This window comes from Alosa sapidissima, chromosome 8, assembly GCF_018492685.1.
Source record: "Alosa sapidissima isolate fAloSap1 chromosome 8, fAloSap1.pri, whole genome shotgun sequence".
Taxonomy (NCBI): Eukaryota; Metazoa; Chordata; class Actinopteri; order Clupeiformes; family Clupeidae; genus Alosa; species Alosa sapidissima.
Window position 1 is genome coordinate 4,241,784 of NC_055964.1, and position 25,102 is coordinate 4,266,885.

Consider the following 25,102-nt stretch of genomic DNA (forward strand, 5'->3'; position numbering starts at 1 on the left):
CTGACAACAACAGATTAATTACTTCATTACAGCAATTTAGCTCCACTCCGCATCCTTTCTCAGAATGTGGCTGCATGCTTTCGCAGATTGCATGCATAATTACCTTACATTACTGCACAGATAGAGAGAGAGAAAATGCCACAGTGGCGTATGTCAGAGAGATCATTTGACTATGCTGCAGCATTAAGAAAGCAATTCATCACTGTGTTCCTTAATCATGCAAGTACTTCTCTGCTTTGGAGAGTGAACGGGTCACAGCAAGGGGGTGCACGTGAAGTATGGCTCCCCTGGTCTCACACCACCCCATTCTACTTTACATCTCAACAATACGGAGAGGCACTAAGCTACTCAAGACTTTCATCTCCAAGGGGTTGTTATGTGATACGATACTCTGAATTATGTGTGTGAGCGTGTATGTGTGTGTGTTGACTTGTAAATAGCTCATTGTTCTAGAGTTTGGCTGATCCAGTCTCCAAGGCCAATAGTATCTCTATTGAAACACAGTCTCTGCATTTCTCTGATTTGCTTCTTTTAAGTGAAAGCTTTCCAACATCTTTGTAACAATAATTTATAACCAATGAAAACAGTGCTACTGTAATCAAATATCTAAAGACTATGAGGTACCTACAAACACACACACTTGACATATGCCCCCTTCATGGCTGTAAAATATTTTCAGTAGCTTACAGTTGATCTTGATACTGGTCGCCAGGCAACACTGTCAATGCAGCTAATTTCTTGTGTGGACAGTGAACAGTGAAATGATCCCCTTATAACAACACCTTTGCAACCGTAATGTAATATTAGTTGAGCGTATTGGAATAAGAAATTATGATTTTTATATTCCTATAGTAAATAAAGTAAACAAGTAATTTATGTCCTGATGTTTCTGTTCTTACACATATGAGATGACTGTTTTTATTTCATTCTGCTCCTGTACTGTCCCTGTGTATATGTGTGTGACTATGTGTTTAGAGATAAGAGGGAATATTATGGTTTTGCAGTGTTTCACTGTTCTGCATGGGTGCATCCCCTGCGTCAGTAGTGATCTGCTCTGGGCTGCCAGGTTGGCACTAATCATTGTTTGATTCAGTGTGGTCCACGTAAGATGGGATCACCAACGCCATCTCTTGTCAGCCTGGAAGGATACTACTCTAACTATTTCCTTGTCTAGTTAGAGCAGCTGGTGGGTCTTTAGGTCAAGTCATGGTGTCTCTCCTTTGATGTGCATCATTGTAAATAAAACTCTGTTCCTGATCTTTCCTACCATTGGCTTGACTGGGTCTTCATTCATCGCCATTCAAAATGGCCATCATAGTCAAAGCTGTTCCACATTTAGATATCAGAGTACAGAGTCTCAATTCAATTTTGATGAGAGCACTGGATGCTAAATGTTATTGCTAACTACTATAACCACAAGCTATGACAGTTTAGGGCTAAAGGTAAACATATTGGCAGACTGAGCACTTCAGGCATATTGGGAGAAACACATACGTATATGAAAAGAATGGAAAACACATTTTACATGAGGGGACCTGTGAGAAGAACTAATATTTTTTTCTATTCATGTGTGATACATGTGTATACTCCACATGCAGATGTAATTATGTTTCAGTAGATCTATACAAGAGATAGATCACGCTAGATTTTCCTATAGCATCTACTCACATGCTCTGTGACTACATCATAACCATGGGCTTCAACAAACAATTCAGACACTGCTTGCATCAGATGTTTGATTTAGCCCCTGAAAACCACACAGAGTGTAGCCTTCCTGTGCAGGCATTGGTGCAGTACTATGCTAACCCACATCAGTTCACTCAATCACTAAATCCCACGGACAACTTCTCTACCAAAATTCTAGCTACAGTGTTAGTAAGGCATGGAACAAACTAGTTTGGATGCCTTGGATGGGACCTTTTTGCCAAGACGGTATCTTTCAACCACACACCTGCTCATAGTCAACAAATCACCCAGGATTACACTGAAGTGAAATTACTTGAGTAACCTTTAAGCTCACCAGCAAAGCGCTTTCATAACCGTGGCAGAGAACTTACAGCCACCACCAGCGCAGGTCGACAACAACAAGAGATGTGACAGTTGGTCTGAGCCCAAAGTGGTCCTGAATGGCAAACAGCAAGGGTATCTGTCACTGTGTGTTTACCCAGTGAAAGAGACTGCGGTCCCAACACTACTTCACATTCAGAGAGAGGGATGAGAGCTTCTCGATTAGCTTCTAGAAAATGCCACGCTTCCCTCCTCTTCCTTCTCCATAGTCCCCCTGATAGATAAATAATTAATCATTCAAATCAGACATCCATCAGAGGGGCCTGAGAGGAGTCTGTTGGAAATGTCAGCCTTCTGAGAGGAGCCATGCTGCTATTTGACAAGACGCCCCTGGAGTGGGCCATGGGGTTCCAGCCTGTCGCACTAAATGCCACAGCTGATTTTTCGCCATGCTCCGTGTTTTTCCACAGGCAGGAGGTGGCTAAAACCCCCCCACTGCGAGTGGAAAAAAAAGAAAAGGAAATGATGCTCATCTGGTAGATTGTGACCAAGCACCAGGCCAGTCAAATATCACCCGGAGCTAAAGCTCCATACAGGCAGCTTAGTGGGTGAACTGAACACACATACACACACACACACACACACACACAGAGGCAAGCTTCTCATCTCATCTGAAAATCATGCCATTGGCACTTTAATACGTTTCACTTAGCCATAGAGCCATTAACTCAAACGAGGGCTTGGGTGTAGGTCGCAGAGACAAATGCATTTACAAGAGCAGCCAACTCCTGATGAACACACTGGCTACACCAGCGCCAGGCAGGGTGACCCTCAGCTCATCTAGCGGTTGTGCTAGCAGCACGCAAATGCATTTCTCTCTTAGGGCAGTTAGCACACAGACAAGAGAGGGTGTGAAGTCTGAAGTCTGAAACAATTGTTTTTACAAGAGCATTTACAGGATGAATAATCGACTGACTTCAGGGGTACACCAATGCTCAATGGAAAGCAAGCAGCAAAAGGGTTAGACATAATACAGAAATAATATGTTGCTATATCTTGAGCTAGTTGTTGCAGGATCAGGATCTGGTCAGATTAGAAAGAGTGCTCAGTTCAAGTGATGAGGTACTGTGTTCCTTCTTTTTTAGTGTGTACACAGACAAAAATTATTGTGGTAGACCTATTGCAACATTGCAATGATAACGCAATCTATATGGTGTTCCAGTTTCTGTCCAGCTCGTCTACTCCTCAGAGGGAAGACACAACATTGGAACAGATAGCCATTATTACTGTCCAGCAACAACAGTTTTCCCTCTCCCTTCCCCTTTTTTCAGCTTCTCTTGACTGCAGGAGTTACTGATAAACTAGTGAGCACAGTAAATTGAGTTTGAAAGGTGAAACTGGCAGTATTACTTTTAGGGAACAAAAACGCATGAAAGACCTCCACACATGTAATGTTTTCACAGAAAACAACTACTTCTGCTCCATGATGAACTGACAACTTGAAGAAGGATGACTACTATCCTTGACCCTGGAGGACAGTAATGTAATTTCTATGGTGTTCGGGATGGCTTAGAACACAATGTTGGTTTTTTGTGCCTTTCATGTAATCCCAGTCTTAAAATCTTGCTTTTATTCTGTTGCCATTTTCAGCTTCAGCACCAAATCCCACATGTGCAATCACACAATCAATGAGCGAGACATTATTTCCCTCCAGATACTGAGCTAAGACTTATAACCCTAATTAACTAAATTTGTACCTCCCTGTTTTGAGTGTGTTGATGCATATGTAAACATGTATGTGGTCAAAATCAGAATGCAGCAGAATGCTGCTCTCACCTTGTTTGTGCCAGGTGTTGCTTAAGGTTGACAATATCTTCTCTACTTCGGGTCTGTGGGACATGAAATGACGAGCTCTGGAAAAAAGAATCTGTACATTGATTCATGTGCTTTAGGAAATCCAATGTTCTTCACTTTACCTCTCTTTACTGTAGTGCTAAAAGTTTTTTTCAACTGCTTACACACAAAATGCTTGCTTGACACACACATTTCTAAACATGTCTTTCCAACACCATAACCCCACACCAAATCTGCAAAACCATACACTAATTCTCAGTGTTTGACTTAGTGTTCAATTTCCTAAAATACATTTTGCAAAATACCACACACAATTTTCTACCTAACACACAAAAATCTAACAGGAAGTAACTTGCTTTCGTTTTTCAAACACAACCTATCAAAATGGCACACTTACTTATACATCACTTATTCACACTCAGTCCTTAATGTACAAACACTACCCTGGAAATCCAGAGTTCTCACGAGAGCACAATTTGAATTGTCTTTGCGGGACACTCTGGCAATGAGTAATGATGCACATTACTTTTATCCCTTGCATCGCGAGGAACCAATCACATCGGTGTATCTGATATAGTCAGGCCAGAGGCGAGCTAAACAGATGATGACAGTGCTGCAACGAATCAGTCAGTAAACACTGGTCTTGGTGTTATCCAATTGCGTGTAGTGAGATTTTCAAATGCATGCTTGGTGTCGCCCCTCGAGTTGGGCCATTACATTAGTCATGGCCAGACCAACAGTTTTTTACAACTTTCATAGGCTTTATATATGCATTCCCATACAAGAGTGAAAGCCCTACATGCAGAATTCTGTCGATATATACTTATAGTATATCGATATAGTCCAAACAAAAACACCAAACAATGCATGTAGGGCAGAATTAGGCCGTTACCCATTGGCAATACCTATCCAAAAACGAGCACTAAAATTCTGGATGCACTTAAAATCAAGTTCGAAAAATACACTCCATTTTGAGGCCCTAAAAACCCAGGAACTGAACCCTGATAAGAGCACCTTGTGCCAACTGGTACTGAAGCTCACTAACTCCATAACAAACACTAATATACAACATCCAAATCAGCAATTAGTGTCAAAAATGTCATCAAACAAGCAAAAGAACAGTATTTGGAACATTGGAGAAATCAATACCAGTCAAAGCAGAATGAAATTCTATCTGACCCTAAATCGAGAATATAAATTGGCACAGTATCTCTTCTCTGTCAGAGATACGAAGCAGAGGCAAATCCTGACCAAGTACAGGCTAAGTGACCACAATCTTACAGTGGAAACAGGCAGGCACAGGAAAACCTGGCTGCCCAAAGAGGAAAGAATATGTGGTCACTGCCAGATAGGGAAGGTTGAAACAGAGGAGCCATTTCTTCTTCACTGTGATAAATATAAAGACATAAGAGATGCATCTTTCCCTAGCTTTAAAACATATTACCCAAAGTTTGAAACCATGGGCACACATGAAAAACTGGCTATCCTCTCAGGAGAGGGACATTCAGCCCCTCTAGCAGCAAGATACATTACACACTGTCATAAGCTGAGAGACTCCAGCATAAATTTATTTGATTTTATTTCATTTATTTATATTTATATCCGTATCTCTATATTGTCCTGTTCTAAAGGTGTGCTGATCTGTGCATATATGCATACAGTATATATGTATGTATATATGTGTGTATGTATGTATATGTGTGTGTATGTGTACTGTATGCATGTGTATATGTATGTGTACCATTATATATTATTATGTTTCTGTGTTGTTATTGTTATACTGTGATATAGTGTACACCTATATCTATGTGTACACATAGACACCTAGTTTTATTTCTGTGTCTTATTCATGTTCCCTCTATACTTTGTATGACTGCTTTGGCAATACGAATGTCTTATTTGTCATGCCAATAAAGCATATTTGAATTTTTAATTTTTGAGTGAAGCACTGGTGATTTAGTGTGCTATTTTAATGGGTTGTGTTTGAAAAATGAACTCAAGATACTTCCTGTTAGATTTTTGTGTGTTAAGTAGAACATTTTGTGTGGTGTTTTGCAAAATGTGTTTTAGTAAATTGAAAACTGAGTCAAACACTGAAAATCAGTGTATGGTTTTACAGATTTGGTGTGGGGTTATGATGTTTGGAAGACATGTTTAGAAAATTGTGTGACAAACAAAGATTTAGTGTGTAAGCAGTTGAAAAAAACTGTAATCTTTCTAGATTACCAGGGTCTGGAATCTCCAGGCTACAAACACTCATTACTTTACTGAACACCATCCAATCATTGCCTTAGTATAGGCCTATGAATAGACTATGTAAAACTTGTCGTTTGTCACCATTAGCTCAATGTTGCTTTCTGTGCCTCGGGAAATGCCTAGGAACGCATACAGTATGTTTGTTTCTGCAGTTTAAAGGGTCTATAGGCCTATAAATATACATGCCCAACTGCCCCTCCCACCCCCCACCCCAAGCACAGTAATATATTTTCTTTGTAAAAAGCAAGGTCATTTGATAGTAATCAGTAATTTCTGTCTTTGGCAAAATCAGCTTTTTCAAAAATCCATGTATATCTGCTGGTCATAGTATTTTGCTTCCTTTTTTCTTGTTGGCTGTAAAATACTGTATTGACAGCAAATTATTTGGGGGAAAATTGGTTTCAATATTGCTTACACACTAGTCAGCACAGCACAACTTTGTGGCCACCAGAGTCCCAGCCTACAACACATCCTCTCCGGCTGTAAGACTGCACTGACCCAGGGCTGTTACGGGTGGTGCCATGACCGCGTCCTGCAGAAGCTAGCAGAGGTCATTGAAGCGAACAGGAGGCTTGAAGAGAACAGGACCAACCCAACAACTTCACACCAGCCTATCCAATTTGTCAGGCAAGAGGGAGGGGTGCTAGGCAACATCGTAAGGGAGAGGTCCCTGCTGCCGCATGGAGGAAAGTTGCCATAGGTCTACAACTGAAGTTCCCACAGCAGATCGCCATAACTTCTCTTCGAATGTTGTGTGTCATTTTGCTGAAGAGATTTTAAGGCATTCTGAGTGAGCAATTGTAGGTTTTGTGTGTAGATTAAAAAAAAATAAAAAATAGACTGAAAATCTGAAAATCTGAAAATGTGTGTAAACAGTAAAAACATTTTCAGAAGAGGAGGCTAGTGTGCCTGCCAGGCCCACGAGGTGACCTCACTGGCTCCGAGCCAGTCTTAAACATCTCCTTTAGAATTTGACAGGGCCTGAGGAAATTGCACCTCATGAGGAAATCAATCGACAGCATTTAATTACGGAGTTACGGCACATTCCGATCCCGCAGCGGTCAGATCATGTGAACGATGCCACCCAGTGAGGCCATGGGACTCCGAGGAGTCAAGTCAAGGCTGAGTTAGCCCACAGGAAATGACCACACAAGGGGTCGAGTGACGTCTGGGGGTCACTGAGCAAGAACTTGGGCCTTCTAGAGCGGTTCTTGCTCAGTGACCCCCAGACGTCACTCGGCATTTTAAACACTATTATTTCCTCTTGTTTTCCACCTCGCAAACTCTACTAGGCTACAGTAAAGGCGCATTATCTTTTGACTATTGCGCAAAAGCCCCTGTTCTATTCTTACAACATAGCCGGTCACAACATCAATACACAGCCTTAGTATAAGGCCTACAAACAACATTTAACTAAATGCAGATTCAACTTTCCAAATAAAGCATAGACGCATAGAGGGGGTGGGGGGGGGGCATAGAAAAGTTTGAGAACCTGTGGCCTAAAACAATATTGGTGGTTGCATGTTAGATCTGAAGTGAAATGGGTCGCGATGGTCTGTCATTTTTAAAAAGTGGGTCCCCAGAAAAAAAGTTTAGGAAACACTGTTCTAGACCATCTCTTACACGATGACCTTCCTATACAAAGTCCAGATCACATTCATCTAGTCTTACTTTACCCTGAGTTTGGGGTTTGTGAAGAATCATCAGTGAACAGACATGTGTGAAATGTATGTCCAGACTAACATAGTTAATTATTAATAAAAGTTCAAGCTACACAAATAATAGAATCAAAAATTAATAAAGTTTCAAGCAACACAAGCAATAGAATCAAAAATTATTGAAAGCATTCACAGGTCACTGCCTATCGCATTAGTCATATCTGAAGCAGGTTATGTGCTGTGTGACTGAGGACCACACCATCAATGCATGTGTGGAGACGAGGTTGGCGGAGGAGCTCACAGGCCCCGTCTTAGATGACACGGGCGTCTCTTGGAGTGCCTGTGGACACAAGAGGAAAAGACGCACAAAAGAGATGAAAATAAGTAACATAAAATTAAATAGTGACAAATAAATCAAATAGATGTTGTGGACAAAAGGGAAAAGCACACAAAAAGTTATGAAAATCATACAAATTATATCAACTGATGTGAGACAATTAAACACTGTCAATCAGAACATAGCATTCAAATACTATGAAAACTGTGCTTGTATGTCATTTAGAGAGTTTTGTTTACACTTTCAATAGAGTCCATGAAGAGGTTGGATTTATTCTGTATAGTCTGGGGAACATGAAGGCAGCCAGAGAGGTGTTTTCCATACACACAGTCTCTCATAGGGGACCTGCAATGAGTTTCATCACAGAATGCCGCAGGAGAGCGAGAGCCTTAAGCTGACAAACCTCTCATTTTTCACGCCGGATGTTTTTGGCAGCGAGACGCCCTATACCCCCAACCCCCCCCCCCCACCCCCCCATCCCAGAATCGCCTAGCTCTTGCCCTTGTGCTCCAGCCTCTGCGCAACCCCCCCACCCCTCCTTGATGGATGATCTCATTTGCAGTAAATCTGCTCGCGTTAGGCCCAGACACCACAGAGTTTTTCACTTGACTTGCTCCGAAAGCCTTTTCCCCATCGTTCTGCTTCCAAACAGCCCCGTACCACATGCCTATTTGTTTACCACAGTATTCCACGGGGCTGCGGTCCCATACAAATTTATGAATGCAAATATTAACAGTATGCGGGCCGCGGGCAGTGACATTTACTAGAATGAGTTCTTGATCTTATGAAACCTTTTCACAGGAGCTATAGGGGGACTTGCTTAGTCGACTCTCTGTGATTTATGTGGCCCTCCAATGTCGCCCTGAACAGGCCAAAGGGAGCATTCTAGGTGACAGTTGCTTCAATAACTTCCAAAGGTTCAAACAGCATAAAAACACAACACACAACTCATGAGTTAAACATTTACTCTGCCTTTTTTGCGGAAGAACACCTAGAAAGACAGGTCAGGGAAGTGAGTTGTACAAGCCAAGCCAACACATGCAGGCACTTACAGAATACAAGACTTTTCATCCGAACGTGTCAGATCCAATCTGCTCCATGTTGGCACCCGCTGAGCAAAAACTGTCTACCTCAGCAGACAGAGAACCCCAGCGACTCTGATGAATTCTACATCAACCAGCATTAATATTCCACTTTGACAGCGCCTATCCCTTAATGTATTGGGTGCCAATATCCCACGTGTGTGTTATTGCTTTTTTAGGGTCCGCCAGTGGGCCTCCTCGAGCAAGCAGTATGGGCATAATTGTTTTATAAAGTTCCCATCGTCTTCCTCCAGCTGAATTTGCTTGAGGGGAGACAAACCGCAGAGGCCCAGCCTCTTCTCCATCTCTGTCTCCGTTAATTGCCTGAATCTGGGGGCACGCTTCACCTTCATGAGGCCTGGCACATCGTGTCGCTGGTGAGTCTTCAATCCAGACCTGCTTTAAAAGCTATATGCAGGAGGAGGCTAGCAAGCACTGATCCACACACACAAGGGTTTTTTGCTTCACCAGATGGTTAAATATATGCAAGAAGTTAATTTTATTGCCTATCTTTTAAAATAAGTTACTTTTTACCAGTAAAACAGTGGAATGCTTTTAAACAGAGTGAACGAACAGTGAGGGGAGAAAACAGATCATATTCAATCACATTTTGGTTTCTGTGAAGCTTCATTCCAAGCCTTTCCCTCCAAAGCCTTCACTGAGGCCTCAGTAATGTCATGGAAAATAGTACGTTGATTGAACAGTCAAATCATGGTGATAAGCCAAATCGAATGTGTCTATTTACGGCTCGCCCTTTGTTTACATGTGTTGAATGAAAGTCAGTGGGAGCCGTAAATCGTTAATAGAGGTGACCAAAGGATTTCTCCGGACTGCGGTGCTGGTAGGGGGACAGTTGGTAAGTGTTCTTAACAGTCTTCTGTAATAAACTCCAGGTTCGCTAACTAGGTTGTTGGTGCTTCATTTTATGTGTAGAGACCCTAAGCAAGCTACTGACTAGGTTTGGTGCTGTTTTGAACAATATTACTGGTTAAAAAAATGCTATTTGGAAAGTGTTTAGCTTACTACCCTTAGCTAATCCACTGTTTCCACAGCGATTTGGGGCTATAGCATATTCCAGGCCAAGCTCTGTAGTGAATGATCAACAAAAATGACTGCCTCCACGGTTTATTTGATGTATTTTAATGCAGAAAAAGACCCTTGGGTCAATTTTAGCTGGAATTACACTTTAATACCCCCCCCCCCCCCCCCCCCCCCCCCACACACACACACACACACACAAACAAACTTACATAGACATAGCATGAGTTGCAGGAGCAGAAGATAAAGAAAAATTGACATGCGTGATTTATTTTTACGGAGAGAGTGTGTGGTCATATTTTGTACCGCTATGCGGCACATCTACTTTGTGGGAACAATTTACACAATTACATCATGTTTTAACAATAGGAACATTTGTAATTCTGTTACCCATGTAATTTTGTTACCATGACTTGTTATGAAACTTATATGTCTTAGAAGTAGGCCTACGTCAAAACTTGTCACAGTCACAAAATCTTTGGTCATATTATAGGAAAGTATATAAGCATATAAACACTTCTATATGAGTTTTTTTATGTTATATTTTGAGAAAGGCATGTTTGATGATGACTTTTATGGTAAAAAAAAAGTTATGATCATTTTCTGTAACTAAAATCACATAAAGATGTAATTTCACCAGACCATTTTGTGTTACCATTTAAGTACATGTAGGCACAAACAAACTGACATGTTGTTCTTAAATTTTGGTTCATTAATTGCTGAGTAGCATCACAAAATCCGGTGGGAGTGTAACTTTTGTATAGTAAGTAAGTAAGTAAGTAAATTAAATTTATATAGCACATTTACTGTACATCCAAAGTGCTTTACAATAAAAGAACTACAGAGTTTAAAAGGTGGTTCCAACACCAACTACAGCTGATATCTCCAGACAAAGACAGATATACAGACATAATACAAATAGGATCTCCATCCACAGTTCCCACAGGCTCAATGGTTATTGAACAAAGTCAGAAGAGATGAATTTTAAGCAATGATTTAAAAACAGTCACAGAAGATACTGATTTGAGGACATGTGGTAGACTGTTCCAACGGTGCGGTGTACAGACACTGAAGGCACAGCAGGCATGCTGTATCTTCCTTTCAGGGCTGCACATTTTTCTTTACACGTTGACTTTTTTTGTACTCCAGCACCTCACCCTCAAAACCCTCAACCAATGTTCTTCTTGCCATCATTCTAGGATCACCCTAAAACCCCACTGTCCTTTGCATATTTCACTGCAAAACTGTAGTTTCTTTCCATGTCTATGGCTCATAAGCAAATCATGCAGTTTAAAAGCTTGTGATGGCATCAACTTCTAATACTTGCAAAGTTATAATATTGGTGAGGCCTCAACATCAACCTCTCTCTCTCCCTCTGTGTGTGTGTGTGTGTGTGTGTGTGTGTGGCGCATTGTTTTCTGACACCGCATGCATCATTAATCCGTTCTGTGTCCAACGTTTATGTGGAATAAACGCGAAAGGAGCATTGGGGGCAGAGTGAGACTGATCTCTGTGCAGCAGTAGCTGCTCCAGTGATGAATGAAAGCGAGACAAGCTGCCATAAAATGAGACTTCGCCAACACATCACATGTCGCCAAGGAGTGACCCAGAAAGGCCACAAGAGTTCAAAGAAAGAAAGGGGAAAAAATGCATCACCCCTGGTCGTTTCATCATGTCAAATGTGAATGCATCAACCGGCTGCAAGTGCAAACATTATAGTACCACTGGCCATCTCAAGCAGATTTTTTTTTATTCCTACCCAGTTGGTCGACTTAACCCTCTATGGTAGGGTGTTGCCTGTAGGCAACATAGCCTATTTTGCCTTGTGGAAATAAAATGAGACATCCCTAAAAGAAGTAAATACCTCTTTAAGAACTGGACAACTAACCAATGAAAATGCAAAATAGTGGCCACATGCCCCACAGGCGGCTTTTTAATGGCGTTTTACAAACGGAAGTTCGGGAGGAGCGTGACGGAATTTGCCACGCCTCCTTCAATCAGTCAGGTTATTTATTTGCATCAGCATCGGTGTTACTCCGCTCGCAGTGACTACCGGTTTGCTCTCTTGTCTCAAGAACTTGCGGCCCATGATCTGTTTCAGACCTTCATGGTCTAGGTTGCGTGGGGAAACTACTGGAGGGAGGTAGCCTAGTTCTTCTCTTGTTGCTTTGTATTAGAGCTGTTTGTAAAGCCCACTCGTTCCTGCTGAATGTCGAGATGCGTGTCACAAACATACGGAGCCCCGGATATGTCTTTGGGAAAAAAAATAATAAGTTGTGGCCACGAAATAGCAATTCGTTCCCACAAAATAATAAGTTGTGGCCACAAAATAGCAATTCGTTCCCACAAAGTACTAATTTGTGGCCACGAAATATTAATTAGTTCCCACGAAATAGTAATTTGTTCCCACGAAATAGGTAATTTGTGGCCACGAAATATTAATTCGTTCCCACGAAATAGTAATTTGTGGCCACGAAATATGTATCATCTAACGTGCACTGGACAGCTGGGTGAGCAAATCGAGCGCCAGTAGAAGCCTGTCGTGTCTTTTCTCATCACTCCCCACCAGCTCTCAATTCTCTGGTTTGCAGTAGGGTACAACCGGGACGATTGAAACGGGGGACGAATGAAACATTCTGGTTTTCTCCGAGTGCAACGATGATACAGACATCATTTGGACAAAACATAAAGCATATTAACCTCCGTTGCTCAGCCAAATGCCTTCCTGTTACGTCCTGTTATCACGGAGTTACAGGCGATAAACGATTTCTGATGGTCACAAGTTTATCATTTAAAGGTTTGACTTCATGCTTATTCAGTAGAGCATTTAGTGCTCTCCCCAATCCCAGACGTTCACATTGCATGTTTGTTTGTAATGGATGCAAAACAGCCTATAATGCTAAATTTCTATGGGGGGACGATTGAAACACCTATTTGTCCCGACCAGGCAGTAAACCCCATTTATTCTAAGTCAATGCACACATATCTGTGTTTATACTATATTTTATGCAGGTGAGACATGGAAAAGCAGTTTTAAAAAGATGCAAATATATTTGGGGCTATCAGGTAGGGGGTCGAGTTTTGCCATGTTAACCTATGGAGACTGACGGCCTGTGGGTCATGAAGGGCACTTATTTGGATGTGTGGTGGCTTTAACCACATAAAAACAGAGTGAAATAACATTTTGTACTATAGAAACATTATATAATTCGAAACATGCATTATTCTAGCTATATTAATGGCATAGTGCATGCTATTTCCATAACCGCGAAATACGCGTATCACCATGACGGCAATGAGTTGTTAACAGACATGAACCAAGACATATAGCCCAGCAGCAATCTATCTAAAATAACACATACTTGAAGTACCATTCATGGTATGTTGTCAAATATTGAAGTTGTGGGAAGTTTACATAATTTAAGCTGCATGTTTCATTCGTCCCCCATGCTGTTTCATTTGTCCCAGCCAGGAGGGACGAATGAAACATAACGCACGTTCGACTTCTCCTTAAATAACTCTTGAACGGTTTTGTTCAGAGCTGTAAATGCAACTGTACTTGACAGAGGACAGATGTAGGTTGCTAGTGACAAAATATTAACTTTCAGTGTTTTACAATGTCTTTGTAAATTACGTTTCATTCAATTCATTCATTTCATTCAAGTGTTTCATTTGTCCCGGTTCTCCATCAGCCTCGGCGTTGCTCCTGACCGTCCATCTATCTCGGCACAGGTCCTCGGGTCAGTGCACCTCTGCGACGCGACGTTTAACAAAAGATAGAAGTGCCCGATATATGATTTCATCAGCGTGCGGTGTATGCAAATAATAACTAAGAAATGGAACAGTGATGGGTGTGTGGGTAGAAGGCGTGAGATGAGATGAGGATGGGGAAAAAGTGAGAGTGAGGGGGGGGGGGGTGAATATTCACCTCCAGCTATCTGATGCATGTTTTAATGGAAATGTTCACGGCCGCCTTATAAAAAAACACAAACGAGAGAGACACGTTCAAGTCGTACCTACACCGGTGCAGCGACCTGGCTCTTAATAGTCTGTGGAGATGCCTCTCGCTAATAATGAATCCCTCCAATGCCAGGCTTTTCAAAATGTCTTTGTATTTCATTCCCAGCCTAAAATAGCACTCTACCATATCCCTGTCCATTGTGTGACAGCGACTGTTCCTGTTTGAGGAGTTGCGCTTGATTTGCTCATCCAGCTGTCCAGTGCACAGCCTATAGGCCTATTTCGTGGCCACAAATTACTATTTTGTGGGAACGAATTAATATTTCGTGGCCACAAATTACTATTTCGTGGGAACGAATTAATATTTCGTGGCCACAAATTACCTATTTCGTGGGAACGAATTAATATTTCGTGGCCACAAATTAGTACTTCGTGGGAACGAATTGCTATTTTGTGGCCACAACTTATTATTTTGTGGGAACGAATTGCTATTTCGTGGCCACAACTTATTATTTTTTTTCCCCATGACATATCCGGGGCTCCGTACAAACACGTAGCAGCTATAGCCTACTAGATGAAGGCACTTGTTTTGCTATTTGTCTGTGTTTAGCTAACAACTTTTCGGTTGCATTGGGTGTGTTAATGGTTACAGGCTCACGGAGTAGCCACTACTGCTTGTCTGGAGGCATATGGTGAACTGAGGTCAGTGTAACGTTAGGCTAAATATCCTGTGAATCACACTTTTGAACATTGCAAGCAGCCATGTTATATTGACGTGACATTTCTGATAAATCAGGCTTCCAGTCTGTCCTTCGGGGTTCTTTGAAGTTGCTTGGAATTTTGTTAACCAACGTGTTGTCTATTCTTAGTAGTTTGTCATTCAAATTTGTTTCAGTAGCCAGTGTGCTTGTATTCCGTTTTTGCGTGGGTCCCAGCTTGTAACTTCTAACACGTTACATCCATAGTTCGAATTACAGGGGGTACTGGGGGGTACTACACCCCCCAAAGAGACAGAAATATCAGTTTTGGGGGGGGTCATTCTCATTATATCTTGAATAAATTATTGTGCCCTTTTGAAATTAGTTTGGCACAGATCCTGTGTTTTTATATTACCAGTATGCACAAGAGGGTCTGATGTAGCTAAGCCTACATCAGTGAAACCTGTGGAAACATAAAAAGACCCAAGTAGCCTAGGCTAAATATGTGCTAGTATTTGAATTTGTTTTTAATTGGTTGGTATTGTTTTTACATTCTATTATTTCCTATTTTTAGTTTGATAAATGTAGTTTCATCTGAGAACCCTGATACTATCTTAATGAAACTATTTTCTATCTACAAACAATTACATTAAAAGTGTAGGTGCAGTTAGGTTTTATACACTGTTCGTGTCATATGTGTTAAGGACCAACAGACAGGAGAGGCACAGGATAAAAGCTGTGAGCAGACCGCAGGGAGACGACACGATGAGGGCAGAGGGCAGAGTTGATCAAAACAGTTCTCTTTTGGATATACAGTATAAAAACAATGAGATATTCTGTAGCCTACTGATTATCAGTTTGTCGCACATTTAGACCTTGTATGTGTGTTGCACAACACATGTTGCACTTGGCGATCACGGTGGGGATTGATATGGTAATGGACCATTATGGTCAGAAGAAGTGAAGGAGCAGTACCCCCCAATTATGGTGGGGTAATTCGCACTCTGGTTACATCCTTGCCACTTCGTTTGTTTTAGCAGTCAACTAGCTCTCCCTCATTACAGATGGCTAAAAGTTAGCCTACACATGAAATTGTTGACTTACTATGCTACAAACTACTGCTGTTTGTCAAGGGTAATTATATAGCTAAAATTACCTAGCCTACTCCTGCAATAGTCAGTGTGTGTGTCACCGTGGGCTATGCAGTGGGTTCTAGCTTAGCTTGTAGGCTATTTCCTGCTACATGATTTCAATAATAACTTTAAAGGCTCAATTGCTGTGACAGGGTTCTAGCTCATTAAAGTTAACAAGTAGACCTACATGACAAACGGCTAACCAACCCAGCTGCGTTCTACAGCTAACGCAGCTACATGTTGCTGACTGCTACCACTTTGCCTGTTTAAAGAGTCTTATCTCGGCGTTTAATATGCATGAGTATTGAACGCTATTGCGCTGCGGTGTTCATGATGCTAACCTTAATGAACACCTAGATGAACTGTCATTTGGCCAGATTCTGTGCCGCAACAATCTGTATCATTCTGATCCAGACATGCGCCAATATGGAGGCCCTGTGTGTGAGCGTGTGTGTTGAGATGCGGAGTTGAGGTCAGTTTTGCCGCTTTTACCCCCACCTCAATGCCGGCTTTGGCCGTAAGGCAGCTGATACACAGGAGCTGTTGCTCTGTCGCTCATTGCTAAGAGGGCAAGGAAGGAATTTTTTTTCTCCTTTAAAGTGTTTGGGAGTTTTTTTCGCATTCCTCTGTGTTGAGAGTACCAGCATATTAAAGCCTTCCCTAGCTGACCAAGGGAGCACCTACACCTGCGTGCAGCTTTGCTCTGTTACACTCCTAGCTGACCATGCAAGCACCTACACCAGTGTGTAGCTCTGCTGTTCCTTGGAATCCTCTCTAATAATGTGCTGCTCACCACCTCTCTTGCTACAGCTTCAGTATTTTAATTACTTCCTGGTTTCCATAGCACCTCATATTGCTAAATTGGCGCTATTGCTGTCCCTGGATTACTCAAACTCAATTATCACAACTCTATGTACAGTAATTATATGCTCTATCCTGGGGTGTTAGGCCTGTATCATCAAAGCATGTTGTAAGAAACAGCCTACAACTACTAGACTACTGTCGTCTCCATTGTACTTTGTGGCTAAATGTAATTCGCTCATTTTGAATTGCTTGACAGGTGTTGGCTAAAATGAAACCTACATTCTTAAACAATTTCAAATCAAGGCCAACACTTTCCCGATTTTCTCCTGAAGCTTCTCCTCAGAGTGTTGAGCAGATACTCAATCCTTTTCTCTTTCCCTCCTGCTATAACCAATCAACAGAGCACCTGCGCTGCAGTGCGGAGCTCCGTTCCTCTGGCGTCTCTCCCTTTGTCCGCCCAACATGCTTTGTCAACCCAGCAAGTTATGGGTGCCCGCGTGCAGCCCTCTACCTTGCTTTCCACTCCTGCGGTCTCTTTTCTCTATTCCAGCTAATCAAGCCTCCCCTCTTTTCTCTTTGCAGACCCAGGGTGCTGTGCAACCTCCTCCCCCTCCCCTGTAGCGACCGCGTCGCTACCTTTCCCCTTTCCCCATCATCTCCCACCGGCGCGAACCGCGTTCATGCCCGTGTCTCTTCCCCAGCCAGGGGCCGCGTCCCTGGTTCTCCCTCACCCCTCTTTCCCTGGATTGGTGCCACCACCCATGGGGTCACCCAGTGTTTCCCATACATTGACTTATTTGTAGCGGCCTACCACAATATCAACATTGATCACCACACAATGATTTTCCAGGTTGTACTAAATTGTGCTTAAATCTGGTTAGCATCATGACCACGCTGTGCTAATTTGTAAAAAACTGTTCCATTCAAGTTAATTCTGCAAACCAACCACCACAATTGGATTTCAATTCTGTGGGAAACACTGGTCACCACATCCTTCTAACAATGTTTTCCAGATCACACCCAGGTCAATCCATGGACGTTATTGAAACTTTAGTTTCTCTTTCTGCTCGTCATGTTTTGCTCTTTACAAACCCTTTTGCTTCATTTTTAAGGTGCCTTAGTTGCCCTCATCTTTGGGCTGTATACACGGATCCTGCTGACTCCTGCCTGCACAGTGACTCCTGCACGATCCCCCCAGAGCAATTTGGCTGAGCCATAGACTCTGCCAAGCATGGGTTTCTTAACATCCATTAATCAGTTTTGGCTTCAAATGGCTCTTCAGGCTCTTCACTTGTACTAATCTACATGTCAATGCCTAACCTACTCCAGTTTAGCAGCTTGCTCTCATTCTCTAAATTTCTTCTCATGCTCTTGAATGCAAACTGCCTCTATTAAAGTGTTTGCTACAGGTTCATATTTATTCTCTAGATTGGCTACCATAATGCTAGGTAGCTCAGTGTTCTCTACAAACTTAATACAGCAAAATAGAAACCTGTAACCTGTAATTTATCACCTTTCAGTAACTATCCTTATATTCAGACCATGTGTACATGCTATGTCTAAGTTCCCCTTATAGCATATATTTGACAATTGGCACATGTAACCCTCATTGGTTTAAGGGCAACTCGGATATCTACCAACGCATATTGGTATTGGCACAGACCGTTTTAGGTTTCATTCAGGCAAATAAGGGTCTACCCGAGCACTTGCTCAAATACTCCAGGGGCATTAGATACCGTTCATGTCACCTTATCTATAGCCTACATGGTCCTAGCCAGGGTCTCTTCAATCGGGTTGCATTTTTTGGGGTGATCACATGGATCCTGCTTGATTCCTGCCAGCGTAGTACACTCCTGCAAGATCCATGTAAAGCACTCCATGACCCTGGCTAGGGATCTTGCCAAACAGTAGAATTGTAGATCGTAATTTGGAATGTTAAAATCACTCACAAATCTTCAAATCACATGCCATGAGCATCAGCAACTAAATCAGTCTTCTATTCCCACTGCACTGATCCCGAGCTCTGCTATTGAAAGCTGTACTCCCCTGCACTGACCCCAAGCTCTGCAACAGCAAGCTGTGCGCCCCTGTACAGCCACCACCGCAGCTGGTGGTCTGACCAATCTGCTAAGCACTCCTTCACCCTGGTTAGGGATCTTGCCAAACAAGTTCGCTGTTTTGAATGTGAACTCATATATTGGCATTTGCATCATCATTACATCTCCTTCTGCCATATACGACAGGTGCCCTGGCTGTCTTAATTCAAGTTGTTCCTCTATCGCATCCCCATTAGATCCCCCCCTTTGCTACAGACGACGGACGCTCCGTCACTTGCTTTTGGTTTCAAAGGCAGCTCACTAACGCAAGTCGGAATCCCAGCAGACCGTTACTCAACTCATTCTTTTAGGATTGGTGCAGCCATCACTGCGGCAAATAACGGTCTGTCCGACAAGCCCTCAAAACTCTCGGCCCGTTGGTCCTCCGACGCCTATCACTCATATCAGATCAAATCTCTGATCTGAGGAAAGAGAACCTTGCGCACTCCCATTGAATTTGCTCAGCGTGGTTCTGGCCATAGAGTCCTTCATCTTCAAACACAATTTTTGGGGTGTATGGCGGAATCCTGCCCGACTCCTGCCTGCGCAGTTGACTCCGGCACAATTCCGTGAAGCCCTTCAGGACCATGGTCAGAGACCTCGCCAAACATGCTTTTCTATCATGCTTTTATGTATTATGCTTTTATGTCTTTATGCAAATTCAGGAATGTGAACTTTTAATTTTAAGAAACAGTCATTTAAAATAATCTACATTATAATTTGAAGATATGATTTGGTTATGATAGTGTTCCACAATGGTACAATGTTGCCTGTGGGCAATGGGTGAATATGATATGATACTTTATTTGACTTTTTTGCGAAAAAAAAAAAATAATAGTGAAAACTACATAATTCTGTTTTCTATGTATTTGGTTAAATAATAAATAAATAAACATGTTCTAAACAAATATGCCTTATTATTTTGTATAAGACAACATACATAGTTTAATGTGTTCCATTATGGTAGGCCTACAATGTTGCCTACAGGCAACGGTTTTATAAAAATAAAATATATATTTAAAAAAAATTGTTTAAGTGACTATTTTTAAGCAGGAAAAACATTGCAAAATGTTTTTCCCAATTCAGATCATAATGCGTACCATAAAGAGATTTATTTTTTATTCCTACCCAGTTGGTCGACTTAATATTTCAGATAGCCTGTATGACCTGTATTAATGAAGCCAGCCCTATTTCCCATTTCTCACACTGACGTGTTTGCCATTTTTCTCCAGCATCAGGTGTTATTGTCCCGTAAAGCCACACACAAAACAAACATAAAATCACCATAAGAAGAAATATTCAAAAGAAGCATCGGTTGACTTTACCTCGTCAAGCTGTCCCAGCGAAGAAAGGATCAGTTTTTTGGGTTCCAAATACAAAGGTTCTCCAACTTCCTCGTAGGATCTCCAGGGCGCTGCCCAGTAGCCCTGTCGGTTCAGCTGTCGCTGTCTGCGGCGGTAGTTCTCCCAAAACACCTGTTTGTCATGGCAGGTGACATATACGGTCTTGCTCCGCGCTTGTAACTTTTCTCCCGACGGCCTGGTACTTGGAAGTGGCTTTATTGTTACAAACTCACGCGGATCAAAGTTTATGTCGCGAGAAACCGCGCCATCATCCATTCTGACGCATCAGTACAAGCAAATACGGCAACTTCTCAAATTCAGAGCTTTAAAGAAATTGTTGCAAATTGAAAACAGGATTGAATTCAGTTGCTCACATGCAGTTGTCCATCTATGTTGAACTACGTGTCGGCGCTTTCCGTTTCCCTTGGTAACGAATAACATGCAATGTGCGTCTAAACGGCCTGCCTCCAGTCTTGCAAGTTGGACGTCCTATTTTCCCAAAACTTTGAACGTCCAGCGTGTTTGTCAGTGTCCTTGACTTATAAAGAATGTGATCTTTTGCAAATTCCCACGCACATTATAGCTTACGAACGCCATCATGTACAGTAGGCTTTTGTTTAGTCTTGTTCACAATAACTGCAATATAATAGGCTAAGCATACATTGTGAGATTTCTGCTATAGGCTACTTCGGCTATTTTATCACAGAAAACAATATGCTCTCTACATGTGGAAAGCGCAGCTGGCCCCCAGGGCTTAATGCATTCTTCTCTACAGTCGACTGGCTTTCAACTGCGCATTTGTGTAACTCCAGGAAAAATGAAAGTAATTGGATAAATAGGATGAATAAGGGCTTGACCTCGTACGTAGTCCTAATTGTAAATATGTGTAATTTCAGTGAAATAATGTCCTTCTGGCACTGTCTTTGTAAAACAATGGCGAGTAGGCCTATAAGACATTTGAAACTGATTAATATCAAGAGACGCGCTTTTCTCTGTTAATGGTCTGTTATGACACAACCCATCTCCAATTAATAGCCTTGTGTTGTTTGTTTGAAAATTATTGTGTTGTTTACGACAACTAGACACTTCACGTCTAGTGCATAGCTTCTCTCCCAATTAACCACTGAAAAGTGCCTTCCACACAAATTCAGGGAGTATCTTTTTCACTTGACTTCCAAACAATTGTGCTTTTTGCATATGGCAATTTGGCAAATGGATGACACAATAAAGGTATTCTTATTCTCACTTCTTCCCTAAAAAAACACACAGCTCGGATCATCTCAGAGAATAATAACGATGGTTAATGTGTGATGGAACTCAAGAGGCCGTTTGCCAATGAGATGCAGCCCAGCCGCAAAGACCACGACTCAGCCAACAGCTATTTGCCGCTCCCTCTTCGGAGCTATAAATACAGCCAATTAGCGTCCCTTTGCCTGGCGTCCAAAAAGTAGAGCGGTAGCAGCTCGGCCTCATGAGCCGTCACCTCGGTCCAACATTCCCATCGCATAGGATAACCATTAGCGCTTAATAAGCAGCCGAACAGACGGGAGAGCTGTATAAAAAGACAGAGGGATCTCTCCCAGCTGCGCTACGCTCCAGCAAACCCGCTGGCTTTATTGATCCTCAGGTGATTCCCTGCGCTGCGTTGATCCATTCTAATTGGACACGGCATTGAAGTTGCTGGAAAAGGAACGACCTGTGAGACTATAGCATAAGAATCTCGATCCTCAACAATACCTCGATCCTCCTATTTTTATGTTTCTCTGATCACCCCTCCTCTATTTTCTTTTCAGATATTTTACGCACGTCATGGCCGACAGTAGCACAAAGTCATCAAACCGTCCACAGTATTGCCGCGATGCGACGTGGTACCCTTTGCGAACCGGGTGGCAGCCGAGCTACATGTCAACTCAGAACTTTGGCCTGTCGCCTCTCCTGACGCCTGGCGATCTGAGTTGGATGGAAAGTGTCTCCCGGAAGCTGGCGGCGCTCTCCTGGCCCGGATACATGTGGTGCACTCAGCCCTGTACCCCCACGCATCCCAAGCTTCAGCGGGAGATCTGGGGCAGGGCAGCGGAGGTGAGGGGAGAACCATACAGGTGGACAGTCAGCTTGGACGTCAACCATTTCTTCCCCACGGAACTCTCAGTCAGAATTACAGAAGATGGATTTCTGGAGATCAGTGGTGAGACTTTGTACTTCAGTCAGCATGTAGGCTACATCATGTAGGCATACATCAGGGTTTCAAACTTTTTTCTATATAGTATATTTATTAATTTATTTAGTTATTAATTCATGTCTTTATATATTTCTAACTATGGCAGACAGACGCATCCTTAGTTTACCTATGTTTGTGCTTATAAAATAAATGGTGTGTTTTTAAATTAAATATTATTGCTTAATATTTATGTGTATTGATGTGGGGAATTAATTTCATGGGAAGGTAAACACGAGGAGAGACAGGATGAACATGGCTTCATCTCTAGAAGTTTTACCAGGAAATACAAGTAAGTGTTTCTTACTGTAGCAAACTGTCATTTTACATCACACTGACCAAATACATTTACAACATCACCTTGTAACAGTATTAACATTCAGCAAAGGACAGTTTAATTCTACTTATCATTACTAATATAAGTCTATTCAGACTGTAACCAAGTATGCCACTTCCTGTCAGGCTCCCCATTGGGATAGAATCTCAGACTATTCGCTCTTCTCTATCTGGTGATGGGATTCTGATGGTGGAGGCTTCACTGCCTAAAATACCCCAGCCACAGATGTTTATCCCTGTCCAGGTAAAACAGTTTAAGAGCTTAATTGAAATATGCAATTGGCTTTATGATACTGGCTTCTCCTGTTCAGAATTGGTGTTGGTTTCTGAAATCAATTTCACCACATATGTTTATAGCTTTTTAGGTTTTAGAATTTTGCCTTTTAATTGCATTTAAACATTTATGGATTGTTTTGAATGCCAGTCCTTCCATTAGTTGAACTGAATTTGTTCACTTTTGTTTGTACAAATGGATTTCTGATGTGTGCACCTGGTATGGTTAAAAGTCTTATTTTCTCTCACTGAGAATCAGCCTAGTTTTTCAGACATTGCAATTATTCACAAAGATTAAGCAGAGTAGTCTGCCTTGCTTCTCTACATAGGAAGACTTAGACATACAGTAAGACTCCTGAGTCAATTATTACTTGCAAGCTTCTTGACCTTCGATTACAGGCCTAGGGTTGACTATTAAAGAGCTCTGGTTTTGGCTTTCATCACATATCACCAAACCTTCTACTCAAAGTAAATGGGTAAGCATCTTTTTCTTACAGATTGAAAAGGAGCCTCGCTCACCAGGAACAGTAGAGAAGAAAGAAGATCCAAGGACAGAGAGGGAGGGTCAGTGTCCTCCGTTCGCCAGCAATCAGCGTTCTCCGACCTCACCCACAAGGCCCGTGTGGGAGCCCAAGGAGGCGAATTATCTTGACGGCCGGCAAGCGGACCATGCCTTGGCCGAATTCAGCTCTGGACCGTTCGCTTCTCAGTCTAGACGCTCCAACAATAGCCAGGCCGGGGAGGATGTCGGAGAGGCAGACACACAAGAGGGAGGGGCCAGGGAGGAGGCCCAGGATCAGTTCACAGACCTGTCTGAGGCACCGGCTACCCCTGACACACTGACCTCAGAGCAGGAGGAATCTGGTGATGGGGTGCAGGACAGCGAAGTCCAGAAGCAGCAGGACCAACAACAACTAAAACAACAACAACTACATGGTGAGACAACAGGGGAGAGCCATGAAGAGGGAGGCCTTCACAGAGAGGGCTCGGAAGAGGAAGTGACATCAGGAGAGCAGGCCCCCGAATCCAGACAGTTCCAGGAGCTTGTCATCCCCGAACAGGAAGTCTTGGAGAGTCACATGTCCCAAGAACAAGAAGCCCAGTAGATGCACACACTGGAAATGATGACCCCTGACAGACAACAAACACACCGCCTTGCTGATTTTTAATGCCACATAACCTGGCCCAAGCCTCCACCACCACATGACCTACCCTGTAATTTTGCAACTGTGATGCACTAATAAAACAATAGCACTTCAGACGTATGTGTTCAGTTAATCATTCCAGGGGCCATGAGAAGCAGTTGGTCATTACTAACCCATGAACGCCTAACCTGTGATGGATTATCTGTTATCATGAGTGTGTTGGATAGCAGCTTTGACATAATCTTGGCATATCACACAGCAGCAGCAGGAGCAGCTCCACGGCTGGACATTTCATCAGGCCGTGTTGGACGCGTGCCCATATAAGCATAGAGACACTGCGGTCCAAAACGCCACTGTTAATCTATATCCATCAGCTTCTACCTCTCACAAGCCAGCAGTGATAAACTATCCAATCTCAGTGTACAGGATTCTGTTGTCGTCAACAGAAAACATCGAGACACTGTCACATACCCTCATGCAGCTACACTTAAACCATTTATTTGTTTAAATACATAGAAAAAGCTAGAGGAACTTTCGGAAATACCTTGATTAAAAAAACAGGGCTTGTTTAGTAATTGTGTTGGACCCGGTGATCACTGTAGCAGAAACACCCACCAACTATTTCTCAGCTAACATGTAGCCTAGCGAGGGGCCCTTGGCCAAGCCAAGCCGTCTTAAATAAGCCTTTCACTAATCTGCCACCCAATTACTGGCTGCTGGGCAAATCACGTCCTGCTGGAAGACTTCCCAAACAAGGCTGAGTAGTGCAGAACAAAAACACACAGATGTGACCACACACCAGGCGAAAGGGTAGTGAGAGAGATTTTTTTTATTATTTATTCTTATTAATTTTATTGCATGTACATA

General features: G+C 42.4%; 2 protein-coding genes across 2 annotated transcripts in view; one reads left to right on the forward strand and one right to left on the reverse strand.

The window, feature by feature from the left end:
• Nucleotides 1-20,552, reverse strand: part of LOC121715348 (coiled-coil domain-containing protein 60-like) — a 46,649-nt gene extending 26,097 nt beyond the window's left edge. Inside the window, exons 1-3 of the mRNA XM_042100979.1 lie at nt 20,249-20,552; nt 8,035-8,115; nt 3,844-3,920 (exon numbers count right to left, since the gene is read on the reverse strand). Coding sequence (XP_041956913.1) covers nt 3,844-3,920; nt 8,035-8,115; nt 20,249-20,542 — 452 coding nt within the window. The 5' untranslated portion in view covers nt 20,543-20,552. The remainder of the gene's footprint in view (nt 1-3,843; nt 3,921-8,034; nt 8,116-20,248) is intronic.
• A 1,182-nt stretch (nt 20,553-21,734) lies between these two features.
• Nucleotides 21,735-24,349, forward strand: si:dkey-1k23.3 (heat shock protein 67B1). Its single transcript, XM_042101273.1, has 5 exons — nt 21,735-21,964; nt 22,060-22,451; nt 22,710-22,773; nt 22,944-23,061; nt 23,588-24,349. The coding sequence occupies exons 2-5, from the start codon at nt 22,076-22,078 to the stop codon at nt 24,194-24,196; spliced, it is 1,167 nt and encodes a 388-aa protein (XP_041957207.1). The 5' UTR covers nt 21,735-21,964; nt 22,060-22,075; the 3' UTR covers nt 24,197-24,349.
• Nucleotides 24,350-25,102: the final 753 nt, after the last annotated feature.